Source organism: Notolabrus celidotus, chromosome 18 (genome assembly GCF_009762535.1).
Source record: "Notolabrus celidotus isolate fNotCel1 chromosome 18, fNotCel1.pri, whole genome shotgun sequence".
Classification (NCBI taxonomy): domain Eukaryota; kingdom Metazoa; phylum Chordata; class Actinopteri; order Labriformes; family Labridae; genus Notolabrus; species Notolabrus celidotus.
Window position 1 is genome coordinate 953,075 of NC_048289.1, and position 12,373 is coordinate 965,447.

General features: G+C 42.5%; 1 protein-coding gene across 1 annotated transcript in view; it reads right to left on the reverse strand.

Moving 5' to 3' along the window:
* LOC117830258 (germ cell-specific gene 1-like protein) overlaps nucleotides 1-11,910 on the reverse strand; it is a 65,543-nt gene extending 53,633 nt beyond the window's left edge. The window contains exons 1-2 of the mRNA XM_034708297.1: nucleotides 11,451-11,910; nucleotides 10,572-10,619 (exon numbers count right to left, since the gene is read on the reverse strand). Coding sequence (XP_034564188.1) covers nucleotides 10,572-10,619; nucleotides 11,451-11,751 — 349 coding nt within the window. The 5' untranslated portion in view covers nucleotides 11,752-11,910. The remainder of the gene's footprint in view (nucleotides 1-10,571; nucleotides 10,620-11,450) is intronic.
* Nucleotides 11,911-12,373: the final 463 nt, after the last annotated feature.

Below are 12,373 nucleotides of genomic sequence, written 5' to 3' on the forward strand. Positions count from 1 at the left end.
GCGTCATTCTTCACATTCAAAGCTGTATGTGCGTTTGATGCCCTGCCTCGACGGCTGCCACGCCCACAATTTTAGTCTGAACAAAATTCCTTTTATAATTTTGAATCGTCAAGGTGTCTACTATGGGTTGCCGTTGGTTTGGAATGAATCGGAGAAGTGGCTTCGGAGAAGATAATGTAAGCATGCACCCTTATTTTGGCCCCGTTTTTCATGTTCAAAGCTAGGTGGCGCTCTTCCTGTTGAGTTTGGGATATGGGTGCAAGAGGCTTTTTTGTGCGTCCTGATGCCATGAATATGCATAAAATTTTTCAAGCATGTATCTCAAAGTAACCCCTATGGGGAGGGGTTTTTGAAAACTGTAGGGGGCGCTAGTGAGCACATTTTTTGGACTTTTTTTGCGAAACCCATAAAATGTCGCAATTTTCCCCAGGACTGACGAGTGTGTTGGATGAGGTGAGGTTACGTGCATTTTAAAGTCACAAAAATCCATTTTCCGAAAGTCCAACATGCCCACAACTTTCGTCTGAACGTAATGCCTTTACTTTGTATTGATCGTCAATGGGTTTACTATAGAATGTGCCTAGTTTGGACTGAATCAGAGAAAAGCTCTAGGAGAAATGAGCAAAAGTATGCCACCTTGCACAGACCCATTTTGGCCCTGTTTTTCATGTTCAAAGCTAGGTGGCACTCTTCCTGTTGAGTTTCGGATATGGGTGCCGCTGACTTTTTTGTGCGTCCTGATGCCATAAATATGTGTAAGATTTTTCATGCATGTAGCTCAAAAAACTTGATGCGTAGGGTGTTATTTTTACCTCTAGGGGGCGCTACTGAGATTTTTTTTGCAAACCTATAATAACTTGCAATTTTCACCAGACCCGATGAGTGTGCAAAAATACTCGCGCTTTCATTAACGTTCAGGGGTCCAAAACTGCAATCTCCTATAATATGAAACCCTTAGGGTTACAATAGGGCCTTCGCCACCAGCGGTGCTCGGGCCCTAATAATTGTGTTCCTCACTCACTTCAAGATATCAAGAGACTTTGGGAAACTGATCTCTGTATAGAAATGACAGCTAAACAATGGGAGGCTGTGCTTAAATGAATAAATACCTCCTCCCCCTGTGCTAGACACCGTCTGATACAGCTCAAGGCTGTGCTGAGGGTACACTTGACCAGGGCAAGGCTGGCGACCATATTCCCTAATACAGACCCCTCATGTCCTCGCTGTCGAGGCCAACCTGCAGACCACATGCACATGTTCTGGTCCTGTCCGAGACTTAGAACATTTTGGTCAGACATTTTTGGTGCATATACCAAGATGTTCCAAATTGATATTACTCCAAATCCTATGTGCACTATATTTGGATATAGCCATGAGATCCCTTTACTTAAAGGAAAGACTCATGAAATAATAGCGTTCACCTCCTTAATAGCCCGGCGTCTTATACTTCTTCCTTGGAAAGCACAATCACCACCCAGCTTCACCAGATGGATTACAGATACCATGTATTTTCTTAAACTTGGAAAAATAAAATATACCTTAAATGGTTCCTTACACAACTTTAGTAAGACTTGGACCCCCTTTTTTAAATATTATGACAGCTTACAAGTCCCTCTAAATAAGAAATGAACAATAGCAGAGTAGAAGAATGGATGACACTATCTATTTTTATTTATTTATTTATTTTATTTTCTCTCCTTTTCCAATTTCTTGACTACTATTATTTTGTGTGTGTGTGTGTGTGTGTTTACTTATTTATTACTGTTATTTATATTTTTACTAATGAATTATCTTATTTGCCCTTTTGCTTACTCACACATTATGTGAAATCTGGGATGTGGGGTTGAAGGGAGGGCTTGGGTGGGATGAGGTGGGATAGGGTTGGGCATGGAAGGGGAATGGCAACCTTAAATACTGCAGCAGCTGTTCTATGTTTTGGGTTTTTTTGTATGTGTTTACCAGCTATGTATGCTGCAAGAAAAATGTATCATGATTAAATCTATGGAAAACTCAATAAAAAAAGTTAAAAGAGAAATAATAAGTTGTATTAAAAATAAATGATGACCTGCAGATGACAGATCTCTCATCGTCTTGAGGAGGATGTATGAACAGACTGATGACCCATGAGTGGCTTCTTTAAACTGCAGGATGTTGAACTCTGTCTCTGGTGCAAACACGGCAGAAGAACCAGCTCTTGGGAATATGCATGTCACTAGCTCCTGATTGATTGGAGCTACACAGCAGACAGGTAAAGGAGCATACACGACATGCTGGTGCAGAGCAAGCAGCACAACAGCATCAATAAAACAATAATGACTGTGAGAAGAATCTCTTAAGAGGCTAAAGAAGTGTATAAAGGGAGGATCCCTTACTCTCTGCATTGTTTGATCTTCTTTGGAGTTTAATCTGTGCAGGAAAGTGACAGCTTTCTCCTCTTCCAGCTCTGACTTCATGTATTTCATGTATTAAAGATGTAATCGTCCCTGAGTCTCCTCTGAGGTTTTCAGGATGAGCACGGAAACTGTGGCAGAGAGTGCAGAGATGTGTTTTAACATCACTTTTCTTGTTACCTAACAGAGTCACTGATCTGATAATCCACCCAAACAACAACCTGCTGTGGTCTTAAGTTGTTGACTTGATTCCATTACATGAAGAAAAAGGATTATTCCTCTGTTAGAGGAAGAGACGCTCTGAGCTGAGGCCTTAGTGGGACTTTGTAATCAGACTTTTATTACCGGTGAGCAGACTGATGTTTGGGCTTTGTGTTAACGTTGGCTTAAAGATAAAAAACAGAAAGCGTGCAGCTCTGAGGCCGACAGATGTTGTGACAATTTCATCACAAAAACAAAAGATCCTGAAAAGCTTTTCCAAAACGTCCGCTTCAGTCAAACACCCTCAGGAGGACAGGGATTTCTGCTGGTAGAGGTCTGAGGGTTTACAAAGTGTTTGTTCACCTCTCATCAGATCAGATGATTCCTGCAGGACTTTACAAGCTCTCTCACCTTTCTGAAACTTTGAGCAACACTCACATTCAAACATTCTTATTTGTGTTATTATTTCTGCACATTGTGTCTCTACGGGTTACACTGTGGACTTTAGCACACGGTCTCTGAGGCATCTCGTGTTTCCATAGGAACCTGACAGCTCTTCATGAACTATATTTAATGTTCTTTTACTTAACACTATAAGTGCTGCTGCTCACTTCCACTTCTCACTCTTTATGCAGTTTTTTCACTAAATGTAACACAACAACAACAACAACAACATCATCCTGGTTGGTGTAAAGCTGTCTGGTAATTATCCTGGATTTGATTCTCAAGAACAATGTTGCCAATAGGGATGGGCAATGATTTTCAAATATTTGAATATTCAAATATTTGTTCACTTTGTAAAATAGAAGAGTTACTTTGAATATTTTCTCATTTTAAAAGTACAATTTTTCATGGTTTTCTCCGGTGCCTGGTTGTAATATGGTGTTCACGGCAGACAGTGGCTATAGAGCTTCTTAAAGCTGTTTGCTAACTGCATTAAGTAACAGAAGAAGAAGAATGCTAACTGCATTAAATAGCAAAAGAAGAAGAAAACATTTGTGACATTAGCAGGGATTCTCTCCGTTTCAGAATATCATACTACTACACACGTATTTCAGAGACTGAGCATGACTGTAAAATGTAATGCTGGAGGTTTCTGCCTGTTAAAGGAAGTTTGTCCTCACCACTGTAACTAGTTAAATACTGTGAGGTGCAACGCTCATGGTGGATTAAGGTGGGGTCAGACTGAGTCTTACCCTGTCTTGGTGTTGGGTCTCTGTTCATAATTTGACATAGAGTGGTCTAGACCTGCTCTGTTTGTAAAAGAGTCTGGAGATAACGTTGTGATTTGGCGCTATACAAATAAAGATTGATTGATTGATTGATTGATTGATTGATTGATTGATAGCAGCACCTCATCCTGCTGTTGGTTAACGAGACTGCCACACAAACGGGATGTTAAAGGGACAGGCGTGTGTGTGTGTGTGTGTGTGTCAGAGTGTGTGTGGGGGGGTGATTATTCAGAGAATCGTCAAATAGATGCCAATGATTATCATTAGTATATTGGCTTTAAATGCCCATCCCTAGTTTCTAACTCCTGTTTGTATTCGGAGAAATAAAAGTGACAAAGATTTGGAGCTTGTCCAGTTTTGTGTTTCTATTAAAGGGGACATATCACGCTTTTTTCATCAATATATATTGGTCTAAGAGGTCCCCAAAACATGTCTTTAAAGTTTATGCTCAAAAAAACACTTTGAAATCAGATTTTGGTCTGCCTGAAGAACCCTCTTCTTCAGTCCTCCTCAGAACACTCTGTTTTCCCTCTGACCACGCCCCCTCAGGAAGTGGATGTGCCTCGGCTCTCCGGCACGTTGATCTAATGTTTACATGTTGGCTGAATATACACGGCTGCTCAGAGATCACGTTACTTCAACCCTCTGAATCTGATCCTGACGGAGAGGCGCCTGTAGCAGGACCTTTCTGAAGGATTGGTCATAGATTTAGTGTTTCTTGTTGTTTTATTTATCAGTATGTAGACGTGTGTCTTGGTACACAGCTACGAACATGTAGCTATGTGGCTATGCTAACTAGCGCTAGCACTTATCCATGATAAATAAAAATCATCCACTAGATCTTCAAATCTGCAGACGTGGGGAGTAAAACCGACCTCTGCCAGAAAGGCAGCGGGACCTTTTCTGAAGGATTGGTCACAGATTTAGTGTTTCTTGTTGTTTTATTTGTCAGTGTGTCGACGTGTGTCTTGGTACAAAGTTGCAGCTACAGCTACAGCTACAGCTACAGCTATGAACATATAGCTATGTGGCTATGCTAATTAGCGCTAGCACTTATCCATGACAAATAAAAATCTTCCACTAGATCTTCAAATCTGCAGACGTGGGGAGTAAAACCGACCTTTGTGTTTATTAAGACAGCCTACAACTAGCATGCCTCCCTCCTAAGCTCCTTGTTAGCACACATTTGTGCAGGTAATGAAAAACAGAGGGGGGATTCAGTATTATTTTATACAGTCTATGGGCTGAACAAGCTCTGAGCTCTGACTCCGTGACAGACCGGATATTGTTGTTACGTAACAAAAACACTGAAGTCTGAAACGGCTCGTTTCACACACATTTACAGAAAGGTGGAGAAATCAGAACAGGGGCAGAATGGATTTTTTTCATTCTCGGGGGGTTTGTAGACATGCCAGGAAACATATTTCAGGTAAAGAACCATTAAAAAGTCAATTTTGCATGATATGTCACCTTTAATGGGCTCCGGTGAAAATATTGCCTTTTTCAGGCAAAAATGACAGACTCCACTGAAGTCTACTGGAAATGTGTCTTTTTCCAGCATTTATGTGGATATTGTCCTCAGTCCTTCTTCAAATACCGAAGAGTCCCTCATGATATCAGGGCACCCAGGCTTACTGCTGCTTTATTCTAGGATGAGTTCATGATCCTGAAGTTCATCATGTGACATAAAGACAATTTACCTGATCAGAGGTCTTTATGGATCACTGCAGCTGTGAGGCAGACTGACCACCAATTTATACAGGATGCGCTGTGTCACGTTACGTCTGCACCACGCACTGCACAGCCGATACGTTCCATTCTAGTCAATGCTCATGTTCACACATGGAGCACTGCATCTCAGCTCTGTCTCGTGCGTGTGCCCCCATGCTGCTCTGCTAAAAATACACGTCAAGTCTATTTTCAACTGAGCCCACCACACATCAATCTGAACAGAGAAGATCCATCTGGACAGGAAGTCAGGTAAGAGGATCACATGCAATATCTGCCAATTTCAAAATAAAACATCATATACGGACTCCAGACCGTTTAAAGATCGCATATATCAGAAATACTCATTGATCATGGATGTAAACTACAAACAGACACATATATGTGATCCAGGTCAACTACAACAGGACTTTAAGATGATCACTGTGTCAGAAGGTAACAGGAGAACAAAATAGAGCAGAATTATTCATATTAAACTAAACCTGCAGAAACTAAACTTTTTAGTTGTGCAGCATACTCAGTGATGATTAAAGCTGGGGTTGGTAATCAGATTTAGATCCACTTTTTGTTATACTGGTTAAAATGATCTTTCTGTCCTGATGGTAATCAATACATGATGTGTTCTTAAAAAAGAGTGAAAAAAAGCTGCTATCTACAGCCGGAGTAAACCTGGGAAAACACCAACCAATCCCTGCCTTTAGGGTCCAATTTTTTAAACAAATTAAATCCCGTCCTGCCGTTCTGCCCGCCTCCTGCGCGTACATTTCCTCAGTGTTCCTTCCCCATCCCCTGCCTCTGCTTCCCCTGACTCTATTTACTGCCCCTCTCACTGGACCTCAGGCCTGTCTCCTCTGACCTGATGAAGTGCTTTGCTCAGGACTGTAGTCCGGATCAGAGTCTAAAAAGCTCTCACCACGGGGCTCTGACAAGCAGAATAATTAATGACATTCAGTAAATCCTACAGAAATGTAGATGTACTGTAGCGTCCGTCCGGACGCTGTAGTGATGACGAGCTGATTAGTGAATACGTTGATCTTTAATAACCGGTCACTGTTGGCCGTGATCACGACAACCAACAAAACAACAATCAATGTTTGAATGAATGAAGAACTTCTCCTCTTGTCTCTCCTCTCTCCCGCTCACACACTCTACACCTCTCCTGATGCCTTCACTGACTGTCAACACTGTAGGAATTAAGAGCATCTACACTGAACATGTTTAACAAACAGTAGAGCTGTTACAGTATTATATATGTGTTATAACTTATAACTCCTGATCTCGTGTCACCAGTACAACTGGATAATGCTAGAATGACAGTTGTGAGTACTAACAGCAGCCATGTTTGTTTGTGTTTTTAACTTTCACTATGAGAATGTTTTGGTGAGGACCGGTTTTGAATCAGTCACCATCATATGGTCGTGTGGGCGTCGTTTTGGAGGAGCTCCGAGGGGAGGGGGGAGGGGTTAGACAGAGTCCTGAGGAAATGCTACATTCAACCCATAGACTGTATAAAATATGGACGTAGTATCCGTGACGTCACCCATCTGTTCCTAAGAGCTGTTTTGAAGCAAATCGACAGCAGCAGCCATATTGGAAATGCAGAACTCAACTAGGCAGAGTGTGACGTAGTGTGAGCCTCTTAGCCAATGGCTGTGTGTTCCCGACCGGGAGTCACGTCAGTCATGTCCTTATTTGGGAAAAACTCATAATCTTAATATCTTCTTAACCGTCACGTTAGAAAAAAATTCACCCCCCGTACAGTGTGTGCCATTAGAGAGATTAGCGTTGTAGGGCCAAGCTGTTTTTTGAACCAGGCTGTAAACATGTTTATTAATGCTGCAAAGATCGTCTTTTTCCCATTCATATCTATGTGGTTTCCAGTGTTTCTGCAGCCAGCCTCAAGTGGATTTTCGATGTATTGCAGTTTATAGCACTTCCGCATTGGCTTCATCGTTTGAGACCGGAGTTTGCCGCTTGATTCAAACTCTAGTTTTCCGTGACTACCAACCCTAGCTTTAAAGCACAAAGTAACAGAATACTCTCCACACGATTCAACCACAGAAAGGCTCTGTAACCTGTTGCTTGTGTGTAGTTCTCTCTATGCTGGACCCAGCTGATCCTGGCTGCTCTGAGCTGAACACCTGTGTTGTGTAGCCGGGCGCGCAGTCAGACGGAGCAAACCCGTGCCGCTGACGGAACGCAGCACACACACTCCCTGTATAAATTGGGGCTGAGGAGAGGTCTGATAAATAAGGATAATTTACTGTCCCTACAGCACACAGCTACGACGGAGGATTACAGCCACAGTAAGGATACACAAAACATGTCATCAATTCACAAAAATAACAGCTAAAGTTAGGAGAATAAAGTCATAGATCTACAAGAAAATATATCTAATGAAATAAGTGGTGATTACACACCATGGTTAATCTATGTAGGCTAATGAACGTGGATCATCTGGTGAATGTAAGGATATATCACAAGATGGTACACAATCCATACAAATAAGGGTGGATTAAAATCGATTCAACAACATTTGTATTGCGATATAATATATAAACAGTAGAGGGCGCTATCTGCCTTTCACTCTGCTTGTTCAGCATCATGAAGTCTCTTGCACTGCTCTCTCATCACTCGCTGATTGGAGCGTAACAGACATGGTGGCAGCAGGTGAAGACCGAGCAGGTCAGGATGTACCTTTGTGTTTACAGTCTGAGGTACGTACGTATGGTACTGATATTCCTGAAGAGAAACATGTCTTTCCTGAGGCTGTAAGACTGCTGAACTCTGGTGGTGCTCTGTAGTCTTGGTCGCTCCCAGCCATACAGACTCTGACATGAACAGTCCAATAAAACGGACTACCTCAAAACTTGCACACTGTATATTTGCACATTCAATTGCATTATGCACAATATTTATATTTGTATCTATATTTTCACATTTATTACTAATAGGGATGGGTACCGAATTTGGTACTTTTATAGGTACTGACCGAATTCCGTCGGTACTACCGAGTACCGATTCACATAAAATCAAACGGTACCATGTTTCGGTACCTGAATGCATCATTGTGACTGTGAGGGAGTAGAAGAGGAGGTGAGTTTCCATACTTTCGCCATGTAATAAAGTCAGAGGCTGATCGGGTGGACGTCTCTGCTCTCTGCTCTCTGCATCTGTGTGAGAGCGCGCCAAATGAAGCCTGCAGTTGACAGGCGCACGCACTCGATGCGAGGCAGAGCTGCAGGGGGGTTCATTTGAGACATTTTTTCTACAGTCTATGGTTGAGACAGACTCTCTTGCTCTGACTACCTGCACTGTTTATAACCGTTCCTGTGTGTGTGAATGACCAACAAGTAAGTTGTGTGTCTTGTTACTGTAAGAGGCAGAGAACTGACTTTTTCCCGTCTGCAGGCGTTCACGTGTGTTCATTGATAAACTCCTGAAAGAGCAATTAGACATGACGAGCACGTGTCAGCTAATATATCTAATCACCTATATAATCCTGTTTCTGTTCATTTCATGTTAAATTAAATAAATATGTTAAATTAAACAAATTTCAGATTTTTTTTCTTTAATTAACATTTATTACCACATAAACACACAAAAGTACCGAAAATTGGTACTGTTGAGTACCGGTACCGATTCCCAGATATCGGTACCGTATCGGTTCAAATGTGAAAGGTACCCATCCCTAATTACTAATGTCTTCCCTTAATTGTATGTTCTTTTTTTTTGGCTTAATACGGGACCTGAGAAACGAAAATTCGTTTCATGTCATGCGACAGCGTGTATTGGTATGACAATAAAAAACCTTGAATCCTTGAATCCTTGAATGTCAATTCCCAGCCAGGAGCAGAAGCTCCCCTTTAGTTTATTTAAAGAGATTGACCTGATTTGTTTTCATATTTCATACTTTCATTTGAGAATCGATCACTTTCCATTTCTTTAGAATTGTTCTGAAATTTTCCAACAAGGTTTTTTTGTACGGTCATTTTCAGTTTTTTGTGATGGAATTATTTGAGTTCCAACACACCTTAAAAATGAAACAGGATGACTTTGTTTACAAAGAAAAATAAGAGAAAAAATATATATTGCAACTGTCCATATCTGAGACCTGAAATAAAATAATAGTTATTTAAATTTTGAGTTCAATCCAGTTTTCTTGAAAATCGTTAGAGAATCGAGAGTGAACCAAAAATCGGGATTGAATCGTGTGTTGAGTGTATCCTTCCATCCAGTGGTGAAGTTAACAGGTTAGGATAAACTGAAGTTGCAGAAGCGTTCACAGGCTATCTATCAGCTCAGCCTTCTTCAGAACAGACTCTGTTTTCTACAAAATCCATAAATCCTGATGATCATGACAACATGGTGCTGATGTGCTGTTTCTGAAAGATATTCAGATTAACTTCACAAGACGCTCCACGATCCTTACTGTGGTGCAGAGAGCTGCTCTTCTGATCTTCCCTTCAAAATAACATACAGGCTAAACCTAGACTCAAATTAAACATTTGATGTTTTTACTCAGAAGTTTACACATTTATCCTCTTAATTCTACCACTTTCATTTCATAATCCCCTTTTCTCCTATTAGGTGGCCCTAATTCCCCGTCATACATTGAAAAGCGGGTAACACATATTGACGTTCAGCCTGGGTCGGTCCTAAAGATGGCATTGCAAATGCTGTGGCGTCGTGTGAAGCCCATGAATATAAAAAGTCTTGCAGCAGCAGCTGCAGAAATATTTAGTGCACACGCAGAGAGGTTCTGTGCATGCAGACGCAAATTTGTAAGAAGGAAGAACATTTAGTTTGTTTATTAACAGCAAACTTGAAATGCTCTATCCTTGTGATTCTGGATCAGGAGGTTTGACTTTGTTTGGATGTTTTGGTGCAAAAACGATGAGCAAAGAAATAAAAACAGAGAGTAGGTGACCAGGAGGTCTGACTCTGTTTAGGAATCCTAAAACGTTTCAATAAATGATTCAAAATATGAAACCATTCTATTAAAGACATGCAGGCTCACCTCTTTCATTTTCAGGAGCGACGTAAATGAAACTTCTGCAGTTCTCACCTGAAAGAGAGAGAACATCAGACTGTTAGACTCAGACACACTGATTCACTGCAGCACACAGGCTGATGGAGTCACAGGAAGACAAAGATGAAGATGTGATGTGAGAAGAAGAGAAGACACGATCCAGTCTGTGAAGAGACTTTCACTTTATGTTTGTATAACACGCTGAAATCTGCAGCCTGACATCCAGCAGACAAACACTCTGAGGCTTACCAACAGAACAAATGTTTGTACGGTGATGTGGACTCTGCACAGACCCACTGACCCACAGCTGGTTTAACTGGAACCCTTCAGCACAATCCTCATGTAGCAGTGCAATAAACCTCAACATGTCCCTCTGATGCTTTGGAGACATTCAAGGATTAATAAGGGAAGTGTTTCAGTAAGTCTGTCATCACTCTCACTCTTTTTTATTATTATTAGCCTCTCAGACCTGATCCGGCTTTGATGGAACCCTGTCTCTGAGCTCTTGGTTCACTGCTGTCATTTCAATATTTAAAGTTTTGTAGTTGAGTGTATCCTGACCTTCTTGATTCACATCCTCAGGTCACTAAAGAAAGTCCTGCACCCTGGATGATGAGCTGCGCACATGGAAACCTGTAGTTTGTTCCAACAGTGCTGAGCAGGGAGAGGAGTGAGAGTATCTGATTCTAAATGTCTGAGACTGATCCCGGGTCGCAGTCCGTGTTTGAACAGGACTACATTCCTTCACATAAACAGATTTGATGAGTTAACGGATCGACGTGCCTCTCCGTGACGCATCTCTCTGCGCGCTCAGCCCGCGCGCCTCGCTGCGCTCCGGTTCCCGGTGCCCCCCCTTCCTAAACTTACCGGTCATGTTATCGTTCTGCTCGCAGGAGAACCAGATCCCGGTGTGGAACTTCCTCATCACGTACTTGTCCTCTCCGGTCTCCCAGATGTACTGCACGAGCCGCGTGTCGTTGATGTTGGAGCTGTTGAATCGAATGCAGAAGGACTGCTTGGCGATGACCGGCCCCGTGCACAGAGGCTTCACCGCCTTCCTCGTGCCCTCGCACCAGTAGCTGGTGGTGAGAGCCGACACGGCCAGGAACAGCGCGAGGAAGTTCAAGGTGAGAGCCAGCGACGCTCTCCGCCGCCGGTCTATCCCCATCACGGTGCGCGGAGGACTGAAGGCACCGGACCTAATCCCTCTCCTCGAGTGACACCGGATCGTTCTCCTCCTCAGATCCTCAGATCCTCATAATCCCGTTATTCCCGTCCGGTGATCCACGAGTCCGCGGCTACTTACAGAGGAGACAGGGCGCGCGACTCATCTGCTGCTCCGGGAGCTCACCAGCTCCATATGTAGGCTGCAACCCCCCAACACACCCACCTGACACACACACACACACACACACACACACACACACACACACACACACACACACACACACACTTGATACACTTTTTACACCCACACACACACACACACACACGCACGCACAAACACACATGCACACATATACGCACAAACGCACGCACACACACACATTAACACATACACACACACACACACACACCGTCACTGAGGAGGTGAGCTCTGTGGTTGAGATGATGGGATTCCTGTGGTTGGAGATGGTTTCAAACAACTGAATGTTGCATGTTTCTGAATGATGAACATGATTTAATCCATGGGTTCCCAAAGTGTGGGTCGGGACCCCCTGGGAGGTTGCGAGACACAAATGGGGGGGGGTTGTGAGATGTCTTCCAGAATGTTTTTTTTTTTAAATTAT